General features: G+C 39.6%; 2 protein-coding genes across 5 annotated transcripts in view; one reads left to right on the forward strand and one right to left on the reverse strand.

Moving 5' to 3' along the window:
• The window catches only part of Etfbkmt (electron transfer flavoprotein subunit beta lysine methyltransferase), a 40,436-nt gene extending 25,823 nt beyond the window's left edge, over positions 1 to 14,613 (forward strand). For both annotated transcript variants that reach the window (XM_052721947.1, XM_052721948.1), the window contains exon 2: positions 13,179 to 14,613. In XM_052721947.1, the coding sequence (XP_052577907.1) occupies positions 13,642 to 14,598 (957 nt within the window). In that variant the 5' untranslated portion in view covers positions 13,179 to 13,641 and the 3' untranslated portion in view covers positions 14,599 to 14,613. The remainder of the gene's footprint in view (positions 1 to 13,178) is intronic.
• Positions 1 to 26,409, reverse strand: part of Amn1 (antagonist of mitotic exit network 1 homolog) — a 40,808-nt gene that overhangs the window by 11,430 nt on the left and 2,969 nt on the right. For all 3 annotated transcript variants that reach the window (XM_052721952.1, XM_052721950.1, XM_052721951.1), the window contains 2 exons: positions 10,014 to 10,146; positions 6,725 to 6,869 (listed from right to left, as the gene is read on the reverse strand). In XM_052721952.1, coding sequence (XP_052577912.1) covers positions 6,725 to 6,869; positions 10,014 to 10,130 — 262 coding nt within the window. In that variant the 5' untranslated portion in view covers positions 10,131 to 10,146. The remainder of the gene's footprint in view (positions 1 to 6,724; positions 6,870 to 10,013; positions 10,147 to 26,409) is intronic.

Here is a 26,409-nt window from a genome sequence, read left to right on the forward strand (position 1 = left end):
TCATACTGTGCACACACACATCTAGCAACCTCAGAACTCTTTGAGCCTCCCACCTCCATCAGGCTACTTGTACGCTCACCTCTGAAAAACAGTACAGACCCTCTCCAAGACCCCAGTAAAAAGTATATTTCCAATGTATCCAGATACAAAGAATACAAGGATTAATTCAGGAGGAACTCGTTTGGGGTACATAAACATAAGGCAAAATTGTGTCCTTTAGGAAACTTTCAGGGAAAATCCCCTATTTACCATTTTGTGCCTATGCATTATTGGGCACAGAAAGGACATTGTGGAAAGGGACATGCACAATTGGAAAAATCAATATGTGACTTAATCTAGCAATCAAAATAGAAAACCACCTAAACTGTGCCCTTTAGTAATCAGCCCTTCTTTAGACTCAGTTGATGCAAAAACACTCTTCTTACCTCAAAGGGGTAAGAGATAGTTTATTCTAGAGCCTGATTCTAGACCATAGGCCTGGAACACAGGTTCAAGTTATTCCCAATTCCACATTCCAAGTTAACAGTTTCATGGTATTTTTTTATAGTCCTAGAACTAAGAAAATCCAGAGTTAGGACACTTTTCAAATACATTGATAGACATGTTATGTAGGGGGGAAAAGGAGGGAAATCATACCTATAGGCCTCAAATGCTATCTGTTGGCATTCTCAGTTTTTTGATTGGTGGAAACAAGGAGTTTGTTTTTACATTGCAAAGGATTTACCTTTAGATCACACACAGAGGAAGATAATACATGTCTATTAAGAGAGCTAAAAGTAATTATAATTTGACTCTGGACATACAACATTCCACCTTTTGCACAGTCAATGAAATTCTAATCAGTTAATAAGTGTTTCAGAAGGTTCACTATAAGGTGTGGCTCTTTCGAGGAACTTTCTTTCACAACTCTATAAAAAGAAACCCCAGGCTGTAGCTTGGGTCCCTTAAAGATTCTTGAATGGTCCATACTCAATCTTGATAGTAGATCCCTCTAGGATCTGCACTTCGACTTCATTCTGAATAAATTATCATACTTCTTTGGCAAATCTGTGTGGGTACCCCCTCACCCCATTTTTTTCAGTTCTTCGAATAAGAGGCCAAGAATCTGGAAACACTCGGCTCTGACCTACCTGAAACACTGACTGAAGTAGTGATAAGTAATTGTCCTAACCCTGCAGGCATCTTTGATTTAAAGGAGAGTCAAACCTCAGAGGGCAAACTATTTGAGAACAGGAGAATTACTCATGAAGGTGAGGTTTCACCTTGTAGTGGAAGTAACCATGTTGTAGGAAACTGGTTCCCTTAGGTTATAGCAGAGTTAACTATTCAACTACCTTGAGGTATCAGAGCATAATTGGTCAGTGACAGGTGGAACCTTATCTTGACCAGGACTACTTAATTAGGCATAAGTCTTGCTATCCTGCCCTAATTCTTTCTCTACTAAAGCCTAAAGCTTGTGTCAGTACCCCCAGAGATGAACTTGGGATCTTTTTTTTTTTTTGGTTTTTCGAGACAGGGTTTCTCTGTGTAGCTTTGCGCCTTTCCTGGGACTCACTTGGTAGCCCAGGCTGGCCTCGAACTCACAGAGATCCGCCTGGCTCTGCCTCCCGAGTGCTGGGATTAAAGGCGTGCGCCACCACCGCCCGGCGAACTTGGGATCTTTATCTGCTCCTCTTTCCAATGTATACTGATTAAATATCTTTTCTCTGGTTTTCATCATTATTAATTTCCTTAATTGGTAATTTGGTATGGGTGGCAGAGTCTAGATTTCTGGGGCTACCAGAGCTGGGCTATTGACCTAAAACTCCAAATCTATTGGGCAAAAGCTCCTGTCCTGGGGACCCTTCTAGACCTTCCCCTATGTTCTCTTCATGATCATCTCTGTCTTTTATAAATGGCATTGCAATCAACTAGTAAACAAACACTCAAGTGGCCGAGGTGACACCATCTTGTCCTGATCTTACCTTGACTCCATTTTTGTCAGTTGAGATATTGTTTCCACTGAAAACCCACTCCTTGAGTAACTATATCTATCTTGGCAGCACATTTCCATGTCCCTGACCATAGCCCAGACGTATAACCAAAATAACTGCTGAATGATAACCAAAACAACCACTGTGTTCCATCAAAACAAGTGTCACAAGGTTCCTTACATTGTCCTACACCGAACAATGATGCTATTGTGGTTTTCAGCTTTATAAATGCTGCATCCCTGAACTTCTGGCTGAGAATTTTTTGTGACAAGAGCCTGCTCTGGCTTAAATAAAGTACTCTTATTTGGTCTTATATTAGTGATGCTCTGTAACTTTCTCACATGGATTGTAACAAAGCAAAGTGCATTCCTGAGTTTTGTGAACCATGGTGACAAATTATTGAATCCTGAGGAATGTTGCGGGGTTGAGACCCAGAGACCACTCAGCACCACCAAAGTCTGAATTTGAGAGTCTTTATTTAGCTGGAGAGAAACAGTCCTCACAGAGCAGCCCTGAATGCATTTTACAGGGAACTTTTAAAGGCAAAAAACCAAACCAAAACAAAACAAAAAAACAACCCAAAACACAGAAAACCTACACTCTGGTTGGAAGCTGCAGGGGGAATTAAAGCAAGCAAGCGTTTAACAGAAGCTAAAAACATGCAGTTAGCTGGGGCATTTTGATTCTGAGTTTCTAGAACAGGGTTGGTTACTTTCCCATGGGACTTTTCACTGCAGGGGTAGGGAAGTGGGGTGGGGTCAGTTAAATCAAAGATGGCTCTAGCAGAGACAACATGGAGGAAACTTTGCCTTATCACAAGGAATAATTTGCAGAAATTTTGTATAGCTCCTTAGTCAGAAGTACTTGCTGGAGGCCAGGATTTGGGACTGGCATATGAACTGGAGACAGTCTTGCAAGGCAGACTTAGCTGTTGATGTGATACTAACTCCAAGTAGATAATGGCAGAACTGAATTAAATGATAAGAAATATAACTGGGGGTGGCAAGATGGCTCAGTAAGCAAAAGTTCTTGCTGCCAAATCCCTGGGACCCACATGGTGGGAACAAAGAACCAACTCCCCCAAGCTGTCTCTGACCTCCACAGGGAAATACACAGCCAGGAAATAAATTAAAATGAAAAAACAATCCAGCTGGTATATGGAGAGTAAGATAATTCTTCTTATAGAGAAGCAATTACTATCATTTACTATCAGAATAGCTATGCTTTTTTTCAGAGCTCTTTTTTGTTGTTGTTGTTTTGTTTTTTGAGACAGGGTTTCTCTGTGTAGGTTTGGAGCCTGTCCTGGAACTCATTTTATACACTAGGCTGTCCTCAAACTCACAGAGATCTGCCTGGTTCTGCCTCCTGAGTGCTGGGATTAAAGGCATGCACCACCACTGCCTGGCAAACAGTTTTATTTTTTTTATTTTTTATTTTTTGAGACAGGGTTTCTCTGTGTAACAGCTCTGGCTATCCTGGATCTCACTTTGTAGACCAGGCTGGCCTTGAACTCACAGAGATCCACCTGCTTCTGCCTCCCAAGTGCTAGGATTAAAGCTGTGTCAGAGCTCTTTTTTAATGAGTTATTTTTCATGTAAACATTTCAAAACTTATGTTTGTTTACAGTATTATGAATATACCAAGTGGATAACTAAAATGATTGGGAAATACAGTCAACCAGCCAAACAATTATCCAGAAACCAACTTATGCAAATAAGTCCTTCCTTCCTGCCTGCCTACCTTCCTTTTCTTTGAGAGTCTCATGACACAGCCCAAGCCAGCCTAGAACTTCAGGTCCTCCTGCCTCAGACTTCTGAGTGTTGGTATTACAGGTATGTGCTACCATATCCAGCTAAGTCCTTCTTTATTATACGGAAAAAGAAAAAAGTTCAAATCCTAAACTGAAAAATGATCTATATTAGAAAAATAAAAATAAAAAACCAAAACCCTTAAAAATCCACTATTTCATGTAACTACTCTGAGAAAACAGTTTGGATATAAAACATGTACTATATAGTCATTTTTTAATTTTTATTTTTTTGTGTAAAGATGTTTTTCCTGCATGTATGTCTGTACAGCATGTGTATGTGGTGCCCAAAGAAGCCAGAAGGAAGTATTGGATCCTATGGAACTGGAGCTACATACTGTAAACAGTCATGTGGGTACCCAAACTAAGCTTGGTTCCTCTACAAGAGCAACAAGTGTTCTTAACTGCTGAGTCCTCTCTCTAGCCACACCCTCCTTAAATTTTTTGGTTTTGGTATTGGACATTGTTATAGAGATTGCCTAGTTTATCTGAGTTGTCTTGGTTTTTTGAAATAGAGTATCAAGTAGTTCACCTGGCCTAAAATTCACTATGTAGCTGAGAATGCCCTTGACCTCTTATGCTGCGGGATGTTCTGTGTGGCAAATGTGTTGCTCTGATTGGTTGGTAAATAAAACACTGATTGGCCAGTAGTCAGGCAGGAGGAAGTGTGGGTGGGACAAGGAGGAGAATAAAGCTGGGAAGTGGAAGGCTGAGTCAGAGACACTGCCAGCTGCTGCCATGACAAACAGCATGTGAAGATGCCAGTAAGCCATGAGCCATGTGGCAAGGTATAGATTTATAAAAATGGATTAATTTAAGCTGTAAGAACAGTTAGCAAGAAGCCTGCCACGGCCATACAGTTTGTAAGCAATGTAAGTCTCTGTGTTTACTTGGTTGGGTCTGATGGCTGTGGGACTGGCAGGTGAGAGAGATTTGTCCTGACTGTGGGCCAGGCAGGAAAACTCTAGCTACACTCTTAATCTATCTCCTTCACCTCTCAAGTTTTGGGTTTACAAATATGAACCACCCCACCCATCTTAATCTGATGATTGTTTCTGTTATAATAAATACTGCATCAAAAAAGTGGTGGTAAAAGCTTTTATTCCAGCACCCAGGAGGCAGACGGCAAAAGGATCTCTGTGAGTTTGAGGCTAGTCAGGGTTACCTAGTGAGATCCTATCTCAGCAAACAAACAATAAACAAATAAATAATAAGCAAAGTGCCTTAACCACACTGGAGGTTGAGGCAAGAGGATTACTAGGAGTTCTAGGATAAACTGGTTTACAAAGTAAATACCAGGCCAGCCAACAGCAACATACTAAGACCCAATCCTAAAAACCAAAACAACAGTTTTTGTGACAGTTTCCCTTGTATTCCAGGCTGACCTCAAATTGGCTATGTAGCTCAAGATGGTCTTACACTCTTAATCCTCCTGCTCCTACCTCCTAAATACAGAGATCACAGGCTTTGAAATGGAAAAAATCAGTAGCCATTTTGAGAGACGCCCCCCTCCCCTCTGAAAGTATTTGCTGACCAGCAGTTTTAGAACTGACCAGAAGTTGAACTCATGCGAAGATAAGGCTAGAACAATAAATCTATATATCCTGAACTTGGCAAAACAAGATATGGGGAGTAATAGACTCAACTGACCAGAAGTTGAACTCATGGGAGAATAGGGCTGGAACAATAAATCTGAATGTATATATCCTGGGTTCAGCAAAAACAGGACATAGGGAGTAAAAAACTTATGTTTCTGTAGATACCCTGCATCCTGTTAGCCATCAGTAACCTCATGCTTATAGTTCACAGTAACTTCAAAGAACTACCTCACCCCTAGCCCCCAAGAGGGTTACAATTCCGAGATATGTAACCCTCTGCATGTAAACCTTTCCTATATAAACCCCTTGATGTGAGTGCTCAGGACCTTCCCTCTTTCACCCGCTGTAACATGGTATTGGGGAGGTCCCTGCCTAGGCTAGAATAAACAAAACCTATTGTTTTTGCATCAGAAGTTGGGTCCTTGGTGGTCTTGTTGGGGGGCTCACACGTGGGCATTACAGTTATTACAACAGGCTAACAACAAAAACCTCAGTCTTAACCAAATATCATCAACTGCCCATATCTTACACTATAACAGGCAAAATGTTTAAAATACCGAAGTATTATTTTAAATATGTTTAAAATATAAGGCAGGAACTTAGCATGTTTTTAAAATGGTTATCAACAAGAATTCTAATCTGAATTATTGTTGTTCTTCTTACTCTGATTTTTTTTAGTCTGGACAGTTTTTTCTTTTTCTTTTTCTTTTTCTTTTTCTTTTTTTCTTCAGAGCTGAGGACCCGAACCCAGGGCCTCTACCACTGAGCTAAATCCCCAACCCCTAGTCTGGACAGTTTTACTGATAACTTAATTCCTATTTTTTTTAACTCTTCATATTCTCTTGCTATGTAGGCTTAGGCTATCCTGAAACTCACTATGTAAACCAGGCTAGCCTTAAATTTGCAATGATCTTCTTGTCCCTGCCTCCCTGAGTGCTGGAATTACAGCTACATGCCTGGCTCATATTCTCTATCTCTCTTTTTAAAAAATTTAATTAACATACAAAATAATGTTTCATTCTAACATTTTTATACATATATACCACTGAACCTTGCTCATATTCTCCTCTAACCTCTCTCCTCTCCCCACCTTACTGGTGTTTTTTTTTTTTTTTTTTTAGTTTTAAAATTTTTATATCTGAGCAAGCAAATTAATAATACAAATAAAGCATAGAAACCAGTACAAAATAGCCTGCAATTCTGACCATACATTATAAAGATATGACATTGGTTTTAAATTCTGATAGAAAATACTTGCTCGTGTTCTTATATTCTCCTCTAAGATATTTTTTTCTTTGCTCCAAAATTATATCAGGTGCCCATGTACTCAGTGACCAAATACATACCTTCTGAAGTTATGCTATTTCTATGTTCCCTGGAGGACTTTAGATTTAGTGCCTTCAGTTTTCTGCATTTACACAGGTGCTGGAGAGCCAAGTCTGAGATATCACAGCTCCTCAGATCTAGTCTTTGGACTTCAGGATGTAGCACCTGTAGCAAATACATGATTTTGAAAAAAAAATCAATTTTCTTTCTTTTTTTTTTTTTTTTTTTTTGAGTCAGGGTTTCTCTGTGTAACAGCCCTGGCTGTCCTGGAACTCACTCTGTAGACCAACCTGGCCTTGAACTCATTGAGATCTGCCTGCCTCTGCCTCCTGGGTGCTGGGAATAAAGAAAGGCATGCATCACCACTTTTTTGATGCAGTATTATAACAGAAACAATCATCAGATTAGGATGAGTGCTAGGAGGATTAAAGGTGCTTGCCACCACCGCCCTGCTGAAAAAATCAATTTTTAAAAAAAGACTTTTGCAACTCTTAAGTTCTCTCTCTAGCCCCCAAGTTAAATTTTCTGTAAACATGTATTCCACAGTTAATGATCTGGTAATCAAACAGGTAAGTGGTTGATGTAAAATATGCCAAGAATGTAGGGTTTAATCTGTATGGAGAACCTAAGGCAGGAAAAACAAGTAAACAAACAACAACAACGACAGCAACAACAACAAGTTAGCTTGTAGCTGGAACTGCAACACTAGTGCTTAGTCTTCGGGCTGCAGTAGCTGGTGCAGAGAAAGGACCCTGGAGAGCCACAGTGCTGGTTATCGTCTACTGGCATCTCTGACTCACTCAACTGGACCTATGTGCAGCAGGTATGGTTTCCAAGGGAAAAAACCTGATCCTCTGAAACATTCTCTGTCAAATGATCTGAAGTTAGGCAGTCTGTACAGGAATAACCAATCCCTGTAGGATACATATCTCTCCTTTACTGTTATTGAAAAACCTAAACAAATCCTTTAGCACTGCCAGCTCTTAGTAGAGTGAAAAATCACCCATTTTGGAGGTCACACAGCCGAGACCACCACTAGCTGTAAGGAAGACAACACCTCTGCCCTGTGGATTGTATCAACAGTCACCAAGATTACAGTGCAGGGACTTGACCAGTTTTGCTAGCTTACAAATGTCTGATGGGTGAGTGGAATAGAAAGCCACACTTGACATCTGTCTCCAGATTATCTGCCTCCTTTTTGCCTTCATCTTGGGGTTAAATCTTATACAGTTCTATATGTAGACATGCTGAACATCTTAGAAATGCAGGGTTAACTTGACTTAGAGTTGTCTAGTCTTTTCTCAGACCCACTTAGGGCTAAAGATGCCTACCAGCCACCATGACCAGAAATCCCAGACCGTAAAAAGAATAGAAAGAGTGGTACCTGAGTTCTTGGAGATCTTTGCCTATTCCCAGAACTCTCTCATTATCCCTTGCAGGTGAGAAGTCGATTTGTGAACAAATCTTCCACTTCTTTATTCTTTAGTCACTGAATAAATTCTTGTGTCCCAACATTTGTCTCTTAGATACTAGATATTACAGGCAAGGTATTTAGTTATAGGGTACTAGCCCTGGCTGGCCTGGCTCTCTATGTAGACCAGGCTGGTCTTGAGCTTATATCGATCCACCTGCTTCTGCCTCCTCCTCCTCCCCCTCCTCCTCCTCCTCTTCTTCTGCCTCTGCCTTCTTAATGCTGGGATTAAAGGCATGTACCACCATGCCTGGGCCTCGTATACTTCTTTTAACATGTTTTTTAGTCGTTTGTTTAAAAATAACTTATTACTATTACTATTATTAGTGTGCGCCTGTGTGTGTGTGTGTGTGTGTGTGTGTGTGTGTGTGTGTGTGTGTGTGCGCATCATAGTACATGTGTAGAGATCAAAGGACAACTCTGGAGACTCAAATCTCTCCTTTCACTGTGGGTTTTGGGGACTGAGTTCAGGTCATTGGGCCTCCCTGACAAGTGTTTTCCCTACTGAACCGCAGCATTTTTTTTCCCCTGAAACACTCTCAGTAAATCAGGCTACCCTCAAAGTCACTATTTAGACAAGACCAGCCTTGAACTCCTGATCCTCTTGCCTTAGCCTCCCAAATGCTGGGATTACAGGTAAACACCACCTTGCCTTTCTATTGTTGCTTTGAAACAGGGTCTCTATATAGCCCTGGCTATCCTGGAATTCATTATCTAGACCAGGCAGGCCTCATACTCAGAGATCTGTAGCCAGAATCTTTTCTCTGTCCTGCAGTGGCTTATAAAACAATCACTCAGAGGCTTAATATTAATTACACACTATTTAGCTTAGTAATACTGGTAGTTTCACATCTTGCTTCTTGGGAGGCTGGCTAGTGTCTCCCCGACTCTGGCTTCTTCTCCCTGTATCTCTGCTTAGATTTCCCACCTGGCTATATGCTGCCTTGCTATAGGCCAAAGCAACTTCTTTATTAATCAATAAAACATTTCACAGTGTACTGAAAGATATCCCACAGCAGAGATCTACCTGCTTCTGCCTCCTGTGTGCTGGGATTAAAGGTGCAAGCTACCATGCCTGGCCTCACCATGCTCAAAATACCTTTTTAAGATTATTTTTTTTAACTGTATGTGTGGGTGACTAAGGAGGCTTGTCATTGGATTCCTAGGAACTAGAGTTACAAGCAGTTGTAAGGCTCCTGATGTAGATGTTGGGCATTTAACTCTGGACCTCTAGAAAAGTGGCAAGTACTTTCAACTACTGAGCCATCTCTCAATTCCCTTCTTTTTCCTCTTCTTCTTTTTCTTCTTCTTTTTTGGAGACATGCTGGCCCAGAACTCACTATGTAGCCCAGGCTGATTGGAAACTTACAGCAAATCTCCTGCTTCTGACTCCTGAGTATTGTAATTACACACATAATCTACCATGTCCAACTGTCCTTCATTGTTTGGAGTAGTTAGTACACGTCCATTGTTTTGGGAAGCTACAGTTCAGTGTTTCCTTGAGGCCAATAAATAATGGCCCAATTTCTAAGCAGGCAGGCCTCTATAAGTTCAAGGCCATCCAGGGCAGTGAGACCCTGTCTCAAAAGCAGTAACAACAATAAAAAGGTTTTAATATATACTTAAGTGTAGGGAGGTGGCAGGGATGGGGGTGGGGGAGAAAAGCAAGGGGAAGGTAGTAGTTGAAGACAGTACACATCCAAGGGAGGGTACGGGCTTCTCAAGTCACAGTCCTATTTTAAAATGACTAACAGTCTTACTAAATACCCCTTTTAGTTAAAAAAATCTCAACTCAAATCTAAACAATGAAGTATAATTTTATAGCTATATACTCTTACCTCATTTATATTGGAATCTGTTATCCGGCCCCGCGTGCTCATTATTTTAATCAGTCTATCTTTGATGTTGGGAGGCAAATATTTAATATCTGAGATATATCTGGAAATATTGATCATTAGGCACCGAAGACATCTGAAACACACACACAATATAATAAATTACACTGTATCTGCACTGGCCCCTGACACTTATCAATACTGAAACACACACACACACACACACACACACACACACACACACACACACTATAATAAATTACATTATATCTGCACTGGCAGCTGACACTTACCACTACTGCTTGTCAGCAGTTAGTCCTTTCATAAAACAGTATTTTTATTAACATTTACAAATTTAGCTTGACAAGATCCATAATCACTACTTATGTAAAGTAACATATGACATTTTCCTTTACCACTTTCCCTCTGTACACCCGTTACCAATATGCATTTTAAAATTTTGCTTTGAAACAGAGTCTCATGTAGCCTAGGCTTGCCTCCAACTCACTATTCTATAGCACAGGATGACCTGGAATTCCTAGTCCTCCTGCCTTACATCTAGAATTCTAGGATAACACACATGTTGTCACCATCCTTGACTTTATTAAAATACATTTTAAGGAGGGCATGGTAGTGTGTACCTATAATACTAGCACCTGGGAAGTGGTAGGAGATCAAGAATTCACAGCTATCCTCAGTGAGCTGGAGACTAACCTGAGGTATATCAGATCCTGTCTCAAAAAAAAAAAAAAAAAAAAACCCAAAACAACAACAACAAAAAAAACCCAAAAAACAAAACCAGGACTAGAAAGATAGTTCATTCATTAAGAGCACTGGCTGCTTTTCCAGAGGACCTGGGTTTGATTCCTAGAATGCATATGGCCAACATGCATTCTTATAGCCAATTGTAATTCTAGTTTCGGGGGATCTTATGCCCTCTTCTGGCAACCATAGACACCAGCTATGCAAGTGGTACACAGACATACATATATACAGAGCACCCTACCCATACACATAAAACAATTTTCAAAAAATTTATACAGGCAATGAATGACTAGAGAAAAAACCAGAACCACAAAGACTCTATGGAGAGTAAAAATCAGTTACCTGCATATGCAGTTATAAGAAGAGGTAACCACTAAGATCCTGAAGCAGTTTAGGACAACTTAATCAAGATTTCATTTTGGCACATTGATTATTTCAGGATAAATGCACTTGATAAATACAGCTTGCAGAAAGGGCTCTCTAACCTAGCCTTTCCTACACTAGCAAGCCAAAGAAATCCCTTGAGCAGGATGCCTTCCCTGAACCATATCCAGAAATAACCTTAACCATAGAGCCTTGGCAGTGTAATTGCCAAAGGCCATACAAACTTCATACCCCTTCTTATAGCTCCCACTGTTGGCTCTACAGTTTACTGTCTATCTAGTTTATTGTCCTGCTATTCCTTCACACGTGATTGCTTTGTCAGAAATGTGCTAAAGCCTTCCACTTTGGCTATTTCTACGAAAGAGTAAAGAATGGGTAGAGAATTTCTTTAGCTTCTTTTAAAACAACGTGACCAACATGTCTTATAGCCTCAAATTCTAGCTATCTGACAAACTCATACCTGTGTAAAGTAACCACAAATTCTGTCTACAAATACCACTATATAAAAATTTCAATTCATGAATGACTATGATCATATACTTGTTATCATTTTTTAGTGCCATCTTCATTTTTTCTTTACTCTTTTGGTTATTTCCTTCTTCCCCTTTCTGCACTTATCCAGCCTACATTAGTGTCTTATGTTATCTAGGAGATAGTCTTTCTTCCTCTGTGATACACAACCCCACACAAACATTCAAAAGGGGTGTTGTGAAAGGAGGTATAATAGTTTCCTAGAACAGCATTCCAGTATAGTCACTTCTCAATATCTTCTTCATTCAACAATCTCTTGTGAAAACCCTTCAGAGCATTTCAGTACTGTTCTCATTATGTGTAATGGATTAAATGTCACAGTGGATATTATCTTTTTTTTTTTTTTAAAGATTTATTTATTTATTATGTATAGTGTTCTGCCTACATGCTGCATGCTTGCAGGCCAGAAGAGGGCACCAGATCTCATTACAGATGGTTGTGAGCCACCATGTGGTTGCTGGGAATTGAACTTAGGACCTCTGGAAGAACAGCCAGTGCTCTTAACTGCTGAGCCATCTCTCCAGCCCCCACAGTGGATATCTTATTTAGTTACTTGCCTTTTGAAAAGCATCCATACCATTCTGGGGTATGGTAACAATATTATCAGATTTCTTTTTTAAAAATCTATAACTATATTGTTATTGGCAGTACTGGAGGGGTCTTTTCCTCCATATCCCCCCAGCAATGAATATTTTCCCACATATTACCATTTTCCCTACTGTTGTGTATCAAAACTCTTCCTGGGGTATGGTGATATTTTATTTGTATTAAAATGTTATTTGTATGTTAATAAATAAAGTTGCCCAGGGGTCAGAGCTATTAGCAAGCCATAGGAAAGCAAGGCAGTGGTAGCGTATGCTTGTAATTCCAGCACTTGGTAGGCAGAGCTGGGTAAGTCTCTGTGTGTTCAGGGATACAGCCATTATTGGATACACATGCCTTTAATCTTAATACCAATCATGGAAAACCTGGAGGCCTATACAGACAGGCTGTGAGGAGGCGGTCATGTGGTTGGGTTTACAACCAATGAGAAGGCAAGACAGGAACTCTATATAAAGACTTTAACACAGGGGTAGCTCTGGTTCGGAGAGGTAGGACCACCGCAGGAGGAAGGGTAAGGTTTTAGCTCTTAGCTCTGACCTCTTGGCTTTCTTCTTTGCATTGGTTCTGTGTTTATTTAATAAGAAGGTTGGATACATCTACATTTGGCGCCCAACATGACAAGAATTCATTAAAAACCGCTTGGCTTGGTTTGGCGGCAGGTCTGGTTTCCAGCCTGGGCGGCCCGGCTGCCTAGCTTGGGCCCGGGCCTGACTGACCCGCAGCTGGAGCTACTTGCAACTGCTACAAACAACTCAAACCTGCCCTGCTGAACAGGGCCCCTGCCTGTAAAGCCAAGGCTTGACTCGGCTCAAGCGGCTTCTCTCTCTCTCTCTCTCTCTCTTTCTCTCTCTCTCTCTCTCGCTGGATTCACACCTCGAACACCAGGTGGCTGTGAAATTCCCTGGGATTCTACTGTTCTACCCAGACTTGGTAAGTCAATTAACATATCTATTTCTACATTAAAAAAAAATGGGCTTTATGTGTACATTGGAAGAAAATTGGGCTTTGTTTGAAATTTTAGGCACTCTGACAATGGAACAACTATATGAAAAGATTGATATTGATCGAATTATTCAGTTTATTACTTTTCTTATCCTCATTTTACTATTTAAAAAGATCGTCAACTTAAGTGCCAGGATAACAGTCTTAGAAAAACTTGTTAAACCGGTAAAAATGAATTATAGAGAAATTCAAATTCAGACAGAAGAAATAAATAGTGAAGTTGTTTCAAAATTGGATCATAAGGTTACAGAAAGAAAGCCAGTTTTCACACAATCACCCTTAATTTATCCAGTAGCCGTACAGCAGAGATGAAGAGAATGAACAAAATACTTGGGTTCCAGTTGAAATGTTAGACTTACGAAGATTTAAGGAGGCAATAGCATCTTATGGCATGCACTCCCCATATGTAAAGCAAATGTTAAACACCTGGTCAACTTGTAATAGGATTCTACCAAAGGACTGGCGGGAATTGGCACAGGCTGTTCTTGAACCCGGACAAAATCTCCAGTGGAAAATGTGGTTCAGTAATGAGGCTAAAAATATAGAAAGACAATGGAGGGATAGCGGAATACAAGTCTGCCAGGATCAGCTTATTGGCGAAGGCCAATATGCTTCAGTACAAACACAATGTTCCTATGATGTCCAAACCCTACTTCTATGTAAAACGGCAGCTTTGAATGCATGGGACAGAGTTGAAGAACCAGGAAAAAAAACTGAGTCATTTACAAAGGTTATACAGGGCCCCAAAGAATCTTTCACAGATTTCTTACAAAGATTGACTTCAGCAGTACAAAAAATGGTCCCGAATTCAGAGGCTAGTCAGATAATAATTGAATCTTTAGCCTTTGAGAATGCAAATGCAGCGTGCAAAAGAATAATCAGGCCGTTAAAGGCAAGATCTGCACCTTTGGAAGATTGGATTAGAGATACAGTTAATGTAGAGGCTTATGACCATAATGATATGTGGGTAGGAAAAGCAATTTCAAAAGGTTTGAGCAATGTTAGATGTTTTGGATGTGGAAAGCAAGGACATTTGAAAAGGGATTGTAAACAGGTCATTCCTAGAAATAATGTTTCTTCAAGGAACACTGGCAACAGAATGCCCCTTCCTTCTGGAGTATGCAGAAGGTGTGGTAAGGGAAAACACTGGACCAACGAATGTAGATCAACAAGGGACAGACAGGGTAACCCTCTGCCTCGAGCTTCGGGAAACTCCCAGAGGGGCCTCAGGCAGGCCCCCACAGTAAATCCAGTTCAAACCTTTCCTGCAGTTGTAGAGGAAACCCCTACTCAAAGCAACTAAATAACCAAATGTCTATTGGAATAAATCATGTTAGTCGAGATGATGAAACAGAGAAAATAGGAAATACAGGAAAAAACATAAAGAAAATTTTTTGGCAAACTTCTATTAATGAACAAAGACCAAAACTAACAATAAAAATAAATGGTGTTTTGTTGTCTGGTCTGGTAGACACAGGTGCTGACATTACCATAATTGCACCAGAATTTTGGCATCCAACTTGGCCTCTTCAGGAGGTAAACATTCAACTCTTAGGAATTGGGACATTATCTAGAGTGAAACAAAGTGTAAGTTGGCTTGAATGTATAGGTCCAGAAGGACAGAAAGGAAAATTAAAACCATATATGGCTAACATAGCTATGAACCTGTGGGGTCGAGACTTGTTACAACAATGGAATACTCAGATTAATATCCCTCCAATCTCAGAAACAAATCATAAATTAGTACATGTTTCTGAGAGAAATATTAAAAGATATTATTCTAATGAGTGCTCACCAGCCATCCATGTCATACAAGAACAGGGCACAACAACTGATAATCTTCCAAAAACATTAACAGCTCTACCTTTAAAATGGTCAACAGACAAGCCTGTATGGGTTCAGCAATGGCCTTTAACAACAGAGAAACTCCAGGCTTTACAAGAGCTGGTGGAAGAACAGTTAAATGCTCATCATATTGAAGAATCAACCAGCCCTTGGTATTCTCCTGTATTTGTTATAAAAAAAAAATCTGGTAAATGGAGAATGGTAACAGACCTTAGAGCAATTAACAAAGTAATTCAGCCAATGGGCTCTTTACAATCTGGAATTCCTTTACCTACTCTGTTACCAAAAGGCTGGCCTCTCATAGTTATTGATTTAAAAGACTGTTTCTTTTCAATACCCTTACAAGAAAAAGACAGAGAAAGATTTGCTTTCACAGTGCCTACTTATAATAATTCTCAACCGGTTAAAAGATTTCAATGGAGGGTTCTCCCACAGGGAATGTTGAATAGCCCAACTTTGTGCCAATATTTTGTAAAACAGCCATTAGAAGTGGTACGTAAAAAATTTCCTAAATCCATAATTTATCATTATATGGATGACATTTTATTAGCTGATTCAGATGCAGATACTTTAGAAAGAATGTTTGAAAAAGTAAAGAAAATTTTGCCTTGCTGGGGATTACAAATTGCTTTAGAAAAGGTACAAAGAGGAGATTCTATTAATTATTTATGATATAAAATAGAACTTCAAAAAATTAGACCTCAAAAAGTGCAAATTAGGAGAGATCGACTACAGACTCTTAATGACTTTCAAAGATTATTTGGAGACATTTCTCATCTAAGAACTATTGTTGGGGTAAAAAATGATGAACTGAATAATTTGTTTAAAACCTTAGAAGGTGATAAGGACTTAAATAGTCCAAGAGAATTATCACCTGAAGCTGAGAAAGAATTGGCCTTGGTAGAAAAGAAAGTACATGAAGGGCACGTAGATCGTATTGATCCAAAGCTGGATTGCATTTTGGTTATTTTACCTTCTAGGCATTCCCCAACAGGAATATTAATGCAAAGGGAAGATATTATATTGGAATGGATATTTTTACCAAATAAACCAAATAAAAAATTAAAAACTTATGTGGAAAAAATCTCTGACTTGATTCGGAAAGGAAAATTGAGACTTTGTCAATTAGCAGGAATAGACCCAGCAGAAATTGTCGTACCTTTAACTAAGGAGGACATTGAAAAATTATGGATAGAAAATGAAGCTTGGCAAAAAGCTTGTAGTAATTTTTTGGGAGAAATTAACAGCAAATATCCCAAAAGCAATAGAATTGATCTTATAAAGAGAGCTGATTGGATCTTGCCTCGAATTGTGAGGAAAAAACCCATATCTGGAGTTCGTACATTTTATACAGATGCCAACAAACAAGGAAAGGCAGGTTACAAATCAGAAAATTTAAGTAAAGTGGTTCAAAGTCCTTATAATTCAGTTCAAAAATCAGAATTGTATGCTATTCTGTTGGTATTAATGGATTTTTCAGAACCTCTCAATATAGTAACTGACTCTCAGTATGCTGAAAGAGTAGTATTACATATTGAGACTGCAGAATTTATCCACGATGCTTCAGAATTAACTTCATTATTTATTCAATTACAAGATACAATCAGAAAAAGGAGTCATCCTTTATATATAACTCACATCCGATCCCATACTGGTCTGCCAGGCCCTCTAGCACAAGGCAATGATGAGATTGATAAATTATTGATAGGAAATGTGCTGGAGGCCTCAGAATTTCATAAAAAACATCATGTAAATAGTAAAGGTTTAAAAAAGGATTTTTCCATAACCTGGCAACAAGCCAAAGAAATAGTAAAGAAATGTCCTACTTGTTCCTTCTACAATCAAACACCATTACCAGCAGGATGTAACCCAAAGGGTACTCAGAGGAATGAAATCTGGCAGATGGACGTGTTTCACTTTGCAGAATTTGGAAAACTGAAATATGTACACCACACTATCGATACTTATTCAGGATTTCAATGGGCAACTGCTTTGAGTTCTGAAAAAGCTGATTCTGTAATCACTCATTTGCTAGAAGTTATGGCCATTATGGGTATACCTGCACAAATCAAAACTGATAATGCTCCATCATATGTCTCTGTTAAAATGAAACAGTTTTTTGCTTATTATAATATAAACCATGTTACAGGTATACCACAGGTCAAGCAGTTACAGAAAGATCAAACAGAACTCTAAAGGATATGCTAAATAAACAAAAAGGAGTAACAAAACCCCCCAGAAATAGACTACATAATGCTCTATTAACTTTGAATTTTCTCAATGCCAATGAAAAAGGAACAACAGCTGCAGAGAGACATTGGATAATAGAAAAAACTACAGAATTAAATCAACCTATATACTTTAAGGATGTGCTGACCTCAGAATGGAAACCAGGGTATGTGTTACGTTGGGGACGAGTTTTTGCTTTTATTTCTACAGGAGAAGATAAGCCGTGGGTACCATCAAAATTGATAAAGGTTCGATTTGAACAAGAGAGACCTCTTAATTAGAGGAGGTGATAGTTCATCAACTATCGTAAACATCCAAACTAACTTACACCAGTAACACATGCCTTTTCATTTAATCAGATAACTTGTCAAAAAGGAACATCCCCAAAAAACCTTGGGGAAAGGTTTTTGTTTTTGTCTTTTAGGAGAATGAAGGTTAAGGAATTTGAAGAACACTGAACAAATGAGACAACTGAAGAAAAGGAACAAATCATCTATCCTAAGAAACAGAGTGAAATGGCGTATGGGTATGTTATCTAAAAAAATTTTATGTCTTCCTAAATGTTTGTTTCTGCTTTTCTTTAAAGATTTAACACTATTTAACTTCTAATAGTCCCAGTTCAATTAAAATTTAAAGCTGACTTTGGAGTTGGAGAATGGCTCTCTCCTTCTTTAAACTCAAGCATGTTGTTAAAAGGAAAATGCAAACTCCCTGTATCATGCCAGAAGAAAAGAGCCATCTTCTGCTGTGGGACAGAAGAAAAGCCCAATTAATTAAGGGACTATTCTATTATGAATCTCAACTCTTTGATTCTATTCTGATTCTTTAAACTTTTCTTAAAGTATGAATTTTATATCAAAATTTACAAGATCAATATATATAGATATATATACATTTTAAACTTTGTTAAGATATAAATGGTCATATAGAGTACTAACTAATTCTAAAAAGTCGCATATATAGTCTTTGTGTTCGAGTCTCTTATCAGTTTTTTGCAGGAAATCACGGTCAGGCCTAACATCAACTGAAGTCTCCAGGAAGAAGATGGGGCCCCACAACAACAACAATTCCACGTGGACAATAATAACATCACTAAGCTGACAAACATCATCTACAGATCAGCTTTGAACTACAAAGTGCTCAGAGCAATTTTGAGAGAGCTAGCTGAGATGATCCAGTCTCAAAGACTTGAATAAGGATTTGAGATAAACCCTGAATTTTGGCATTATACACAGACTGGATAACGAAGGATATATTTACCTTTCCTAGAATTTGACAATTAACCTAAAATTTTCTTTCAGGATAAAGATACCTTCGCCCATACCCAGCAGGAAGCAATTTCAAGAATACGACGCCCACATTCCCAAAGAGGTGGTGTGGGGCGGTTCGTTTTTTTTTTGGTCTTTTAATGGGTTTTGGGTCTGGGATAATTTTCATTGATTAGGGGGGTTGGTTACAAGTTGTTGTCAAGGGTTAGGAAAAAGGCTAAGCAAAGGAGATTAGATTTAAGGTTCTTATTTAAAAAAAAAAAAAGAAAGAAAGAAAAGAAAAATGTAAATACTTTACATTGGATTGGATTGTTTTATATTGTATACAAATTATATATATTGAAATTGATATTGTTAGAAAATGTTATATATATTTTTCTAATTGTACCGTTCATCTAACAATGTAATGCAATTTTCTGATCCTTGAATGTTATTACCAACTATTAGGATATAAAGAAATGAAAGTTAGTAGTTAGATATTATAATAGAACTTGTAGTTATATTAGGTATGTTTTCAAGATTGAGTAGATATATTTTAGATAGACAGGTTATCTTCAAACCCTTCAGAGATCTACAGAATATGGCATTTAAAATGTTTTAATAACTTAGAAAATTTTTCTTTTTTGTTATGACTATGAGACATGTCGGCTCCTGGCAGTACCAATCTACTTCAGAGAAAATATGGGCATTGAAGAAACTGCATATGGAGTTAACTTTCATTGTGGCAAAAGTTAGCCACTGGACAACAAAGTATCCTCGAATCAACAGGACAAAATGGACAGACAGGACATAAAACAAAGGATTACTGATTCTTGCCAAAACAAGTGTGGTTATGGCTTTATCAAAAGGCATCTTCAGAGGCCAGGACAATATGGCACCATCCCTGAAGTGGCCTTCGCAATTCGAAAAAGGTACAGTGCCCTTTTCTTCGAAGGCAGCTGAACAGGCAGTGGGCCGATGGCCTCTGATGTGCAATGGAACAGCAGCTGAAACAGTTATTCTTGAAGAGTAACTAAGCTCACGCCTCTCAATAGTAGACTGGCATTTGATGGAGGGATATGGAGAAGAATGGGATGCTGAGATGAAGCCATATATACACAGCCAAGAAGAATGGACAGCTGAATTAAAAAACCATCAACAATTTCCAGAATTTAAAATCCTGAATCATGACATGACACTAGTGGAATTCAGGTGTTTCTGGTACATGGACTACTCTCACTCAATGTGAGGTTGAACTGTTGACCTTGTGTACATCCTACTTCACAAATGAGTCTGTCAGATATGCTAAGCCTATAGGCTGAAGATGATGCCCCAGCACTGCGGAGAAACCTCAGGTGACTGTCCAGACAGCTGTCTGTTTCTGTCAACTCACAAATTTTTTGGAAGTTGCGTATGTGCACTTCCTGTTTTTATTTTTGTTAGCTAATATTATTTCCTTCTTGGGTCTCTGAGGGAGTTGAAGATTAGTTAGTTATAGTTGAAGATTAGTTAGTTATAGTTGAAGGTTAGTTAGTTATAGTTGAAGATTAATTAGGATACATTTTGGACTTACCAAAATAGGATAGATAATGAAATTATTTTCTCTGAATTTGTCAAATACAAATGGACTAGACATTGTTTAGGTATTTATTACTTGTATATATTGTATATAGTTATTGTACTTTTGTATATAGTTTTTCTTATATTAGTTATAAGCTTTTTATTTTTTTTCCTTTTTATTAAAATAGAAAAGGGGAAATATTGTGATATTTTATTTGTATTAAAATGTTATTTGTATGTTAATAAATAAAGTTGCCCAGGGGTCAGAGCTATTAGCAAGCCATAGGAAAGCAAGGCAGTGGTAGCGTATGCTTGTAATTCCAGCACTTGGTAGGCAGAGCTGGGTAAGTCTCTGTGTGTTCAGGGATACAGCCATTATTGGATACACATGCCTTTAATCTTAATACCAATCATGGAAAACCTGGAGGCCTATACAGACAGGCTGTGAGGAGGCGGTCATGTGGTTGGGTTTACAACCAATGAGAAGGCAAGACAGGAACTCTATATAAAGATGCAACATAACTTACTCCAGATAGGGAGCTCATGACAGACCATAGTGCAGTTGATACCAAAGGCCAACTTGATGAACCATGAGTTTTATTGGGGTTATTCACAGGGATATGGGTGAGGAGTTACTTATAGAAGCTGAAATGACTCCAAGACAGCTGCACCACCAAAGCCCACCCCAAGCTGAGAACCTGAAGCACACGACGGAGTCTACAAGCAGCTCAACCAGTTGCAGAGTCCTTTTCAAGTGACACATTTGCTCTAACCCTCTTCCAGGCAGCTGGTCTGGTCTCAAATTCTGTGCAAGTTGGCTTGACTGAGAGTGACTCAGCTATCTTTATTGCCTACTCTCAGAAGGAGGTGGGTAAATCTGGTCGATTTCAGGGACTTCCTGTTTACCTTCTGTTTTAAGCTTCCCTGGAAGATGGGATGTTTCATTTTCAAAGAAACTGCTACAAAACACCTACTCCCCAACACTACTGGAAGATCAATGCATACTCTTTTCTTTACTTTGCATTGTCTTCACTCAGCCCCCACTTTTTTTCCTTTTTGGTTTTTGAGACAGGGTCTCACTATGGCTTTTAGACTCATGGCAATCTTCTTATTTCAGTATTTCCAGTGCTGGAATTACAGGCAAGAACTACCACACTTGGTTGTACTTCTTTTTTATTGTTGTTTCATAAAAGTCCAGTCTGGCACCATATTTGCAAATTCCCTGGCTTAGCTTCCCAAGGACTAGATATGTGTCACCATGCCCAGGTTAACCCAGCTGAGAGCCCGTTTACTCATGGGGTTATTTATGGGTGGTAAATATATAGATATTCTGAGACAGGGCTTCTCTGTGTAGCTTTGTGCCTGTCCTGGAACTCGCTCTGTAGACCAGGCTGGCCTCGAACTCACAGAGATCTGCCTGCCACTGCCTCCCGAGTGCTGGGATTAATTAACCTGGCTAATATATAAAATATTTATCCTTAAAATTTTTAACATGCATTTATCTATGTGTATGTGTCAGGGTGAATATGTGTGTGTGAGCAGGCCTGTCAGGGACACTGGGGGAAATCAGAGGATAACCCACCAGTCACTTCTCTTGTTCCACTGTGTAGCTCCCAGGAATTGAATTGGCTTGGAGACATGCATCTTTATCCACTGAGCTATCTCTTTAGCCCTTGACATTTTTATTTTGAGTTCTAGATATTAATCTAGATGTTAGATGTATAGACAGCAAAGAACCTCTCCCCATTCTCTGAACTACTTCTTCCCACTTCCTTTACTTTGAAAAGTTTGTTTTTTTTTTAAATTTCATGCAATCCTACCTGCCAATTCCTGGATTTATTTCTCTGAGTTATCGTTTTTTGGACAGTCCATTCATATGCCTATGCTTTCCTCTAGCAGTTTCAGAGTTTGGGGTCTTACATTAAGGCCTGTGATCCATTCTAAGTTGATTTTTATTTGGGAAGATAGGGATATAGTTTTATTCTTCTATATGCTTTCCTAGAACCAGCTGCAAAAAGATTGTCTTTTTTCAAATATATGTTTTTGACACTGTCTTAGTCACTGTTGTAAAGAAAGCATTTAATTAGGGGCTTAACTTATAGTTTCAGAGGCTTAATTCATTATCATGGTGGCATGCAGGCAGTTGCTGAAGCAGTAGTTGAGAGCTATATCCTGATCCATAGGCAGAGAGGAGAGTGTCACTGGGCCTGGCTTGGGCTTTTGAAACCTCAAAGTCCACCCCTCAGTGACACATTCCTCCAACAAAGCCACACCTCCTAATCCTTCTAATCCTATCAGAGTTCCACTCCTGTGACCAAATACTTAAATTTATGAGCCTATAGGGGCCATTCTTATTCAAAACACCACTTCTACTCCCTGGCCCCCATAGGCTTGTAGCCATACGATGTGAAAATGCATTCAGTCCAACTTCACAAGTCCCCATAGTTTATCACAGTCTCAACAATGTTTAACAGTCCTAAGTCCAAAGTCTCTTCCGAGACTTATGACAATCTCTTAACTGTAACCCCCCTGTAAAACCAAAATCAAAAGGCAGATCACAAACTTCCAACAATGGCACAGAACATACATTACCATTCCAAAATGGAGGAAAGAGCATAGTGAGGAAATACTCGACCAACTCAAGACCAAAAACCAGCAGGGCAAACTCCAAATTCAGCTTTATTGACTGTAACATACTTTTGTTTCTTGGGCTGGTTCCACACTCGGGTATGCAGTTCTCCTTGACAGGTGTCCCACAAATCTGTCATTTGTCCCATAACGTCTTGGGGTCTCCAAGACAATCCAGGCTTCAGCTTTGCAGTGGCCTCTTTGGGCCTCCATGCAGGGACACCCTGGCCTCAGCAGCTCTCCTTAGCCACAGAGGAGATTCCATAGCCCCTCTCTTGTATTCTTGACTCTAAAGCTGGAGGCACGTGGCTGAAGCTGCCAAGTTCTGCTGCTTGCTGGGGTTATAACATGGCTGCTTCAGTGACATTTGCATCAGCTTTCTGTTGTGGATGGTTTCCGTCACTGCTTTAAGCTTTTATTCCTTTTCTAAGTTGGAAGCTTACCTGGGTGGGGGTCTTGCCCTGAGGTCAGCACTGTCTTTATTCTGTTTAGCACCAGGCTTTTCTTTAAACTTTTTATCGCTGAGCACTGGACTTAGCTCTATTACACTCCCAGTTGCTCCTTTTCTCTTCAAACTGTACTTGTATTTCTCTCTGTCCAGCTTGCGCCTTTTTCATTATTGATGTGCATATGGGTGATTACTAATAACCACATGACATAGTCAATGCTATTAGGCTTTCTTGAAATCTCTTCTGCCAAAACTCTTCAATTAGCCTCCAGCAGATTTTTTTTTTTTTTTGACAATGGCAGAAAGCAGCCACATTCTTTGTCAAAATATCCTAAGAATAGTCTCTAAGCCACTTACTAATATCCCTCCCCTCTGAAACTTGTTGCTGGGCACCCGAGTTCAAACTGGCCTCAGCAGCACTGTCTTCAATGTTCCTACAAAGAGTAAGCCCAGTAAGCCCCACTTAATATGCTCAACTATGTTTGTAGCTCAAAGGCTGCTGTCTATATTTCTCCAACAAGAGCATGGCCAAGCCTGTCACAGTAATGCCACTCCCTGGCACCAAAACCTGTATTAGTCAGTGTCTTAGTTAGGGTTACTATTACTGTGACAAAACATCATGACCAAAAACCAAGCTGGGGAGAAAGGGTTTATTTGGCTTATACTTCGGCATTGTCGTTCATCACTGAAGGAAGTCAGGACACAAACTCAAAACAGGGCAGGAACCTGGAGGTAGGAGCTGATGCAGAGGCCATGGAGGGTGCCGCTTACTGGCTTGCTTTCCATAGCTTGCTCAGCCCACCCTCTTACAGAACCCAGAACCAGCAGCCCAGGGATGGCACCACCCACCATGGGCTGGGCCCTCCCATATTGATCACTAAATGAGAAAATGTCTTACAGCTGGAACTCAAGGAGACATTTCCTCAGCTGAGGCTCCTTTCTCTAATGACTCTAGCTTGTGTCAAATTGAGAAACAAAACCTACCCAGTACAGTAAGGGTTCTATAAAGGAACAGAACCTACAGAATATATATACATGGAATTTATTAGAATGGCTACAGGGTGTGGTTCAGCTAGACCAACAATGGTTGTCTATCAACAGAATCCAAGAATCAGTAGTTGTTCAGTCTGAGGCTGGATGTCTCAGCTGTTCTTCAGGATAGGCTGGAATAGACTTGCTAGTGCAAGCAGCTGGCAAAGAGAGACCCAGCTTCCTTTTCCACACCCTTTATATAGGCTATAAGCAGAAGGCATGGCCCAGACTAAAGGTGGATCCTCTTACCTCTGAAGATCTAGATTAAAGGTGTATCTTCCCACCTCAAAGATTAGAAGTGGGTCTTCCCAGTTCAAATGATTTAATTAAGAAAAAAAAATCCCTCACAGGTGTGCCCAGCCATTTGGGTTTTAGTTAACTCCGTATATAGTCAAGTTGACAACCAAGAATAGCCATCAGATACCTTTGTCAAAAATGAAGGGTTTGTGTATGGAGGCCAGATGACAACCTTGGATGTCCCTCCTCAGGAGCCATCTACCTTGTTTTGTGAGGTAGGGTTTCCAGTTGGTGTCTCCCAATGCAGTTAGGCTGGCTGGCCAGCAAGCCCCAGGTCCTGTTTTAGCCTTCAAAAGAGCTGGGATTAGAAGCCCGCAACACTGAACCTGGCTTTTCTTTTTTTTTTTTTAATGTGGGCTCTGGGGATTGAACAGGTCCTCATGTCTGCATGGCAAACACTGAGCACTCTCCTTTGGCCTCAACATTGTTTTTTCTTCAAGACTGCTTTGGCTATTGGGATTTTTTATGCTTCTGTATGAAATTTAGGATTTTTTTTCTAGGAAGAATGTCTGTTTTAGGGTTCTATTGCTGTGAAGAGACACATGATCACAGCACCTCTTATAAAGGGAAACATTTAATTGGGGCTGCCTTACAGGTTCAGAGGTTTAGTCCATTATCACAGCAAGAAGCATGGCTACATGCAAGCAGCAGAAAGAGGGTGACACTGGGCCTGACTTGAACATTTGAAACCCCAAAGCCCACTCCCACTGACACACTTCCTCAAACAAGGCCACACCTCCTGATAGTGTCACTCCCAATGGGGCCATTTTCGTTCAAACCACCACAATGTCATTGGAATTTTTAGGAAGACTGCATTGAATTTGTAAATTGCTTTTTGTTTTTATAGTACAGCCCCTTTCACATTAATTCTGCCAATCCATGGATAAAATAAAGCTTTAAGTGTTTTAAAGTTTTTGAGCTATTGTGAATGGGACTGTTTCCCAATGTCTTTTTCACCACACATGCTACTGGTACATAGGAAGTTAGTTTTGTATGACACATTTTTAAGACAGCGAGTGTCTCACTATATAGTCAGGCCTCGCCTGGACCTCATTGTGTAGGCCAGGGCAGCCTCAAACCTGCACAAATCTGCCTGCCTCTGCCTCCTGAGTGCTGAAGTTAAAGGTGTGTGCCATCATGCCTAACTAGCTATTGGCTTTTATACATTGATTTTGGATTCTGCTACTTAGTTGAAAGTGTTTATAAGTCTGAAGGTTTTCTGGTGGAGTCCTTCAGGTCTTTTAAGTAAAGGACTTTTACCATCAGCCAGTAAGGATAATGACTTCTTCCTTTCCTATTTGTATTCCTTTTATTTTCTTCCCTTGTCATATAGCTTTGGCTAAGAAGTCTAGCAAGATGCTAAATAATAATAGGCACCTTTGTCTTTTTCCTAATTTAAAAAATATATTTGGTCTTTGAGACAGGGTCTTGATATGTAGCCCTAGCTGGCCTCTAACTCATAGTGTCTTCCCATTGGCCTCCAGAGAGCTGTGGTTACAGGCATGACCTTCCATGATTATCCTCCTGCTTTATTTCCTTATTCATGGGTCTCAGTTCTTTGGACATAGATCCTTTGGAGCACCAAGCAATTCTGAATGTCACTTTATTGTGGAATAATCTTTTTGTACACTGTTAAGATGTGTTGTTCTTGTTGATTTAATAAAGAGATAAATGGCCAATAGCTAGGCAGACAGGGAGAGAACTCTGGGATGAAGAAGGGCAGAGTTGCCAGGAGATGCAGAAGCCAGACAGATGTGGAACAAGTTGGACACACAAAATGGGATACAGGTAAAAGCCACATGGTAGAACGTAGAGCAATAAAAATATG

The sequence above is a fragment of the Peromyscus californicus genome, unplaced genomic scaffold (genome assembly GCF_007827085.1).
Source record: "Peromyscus californicus insignis strain IS unplaced genomic scaffold, ASM782708v3 Scaffold_6__1_contigs__length_162567912, whole genome shotgun sequence".
Lineage (NCBI taxonomy): Eukaryota > Metazoa > Chordata > Mammalia > Rodentia > Cricetidae > Peromyscus > Peromyscus californicus.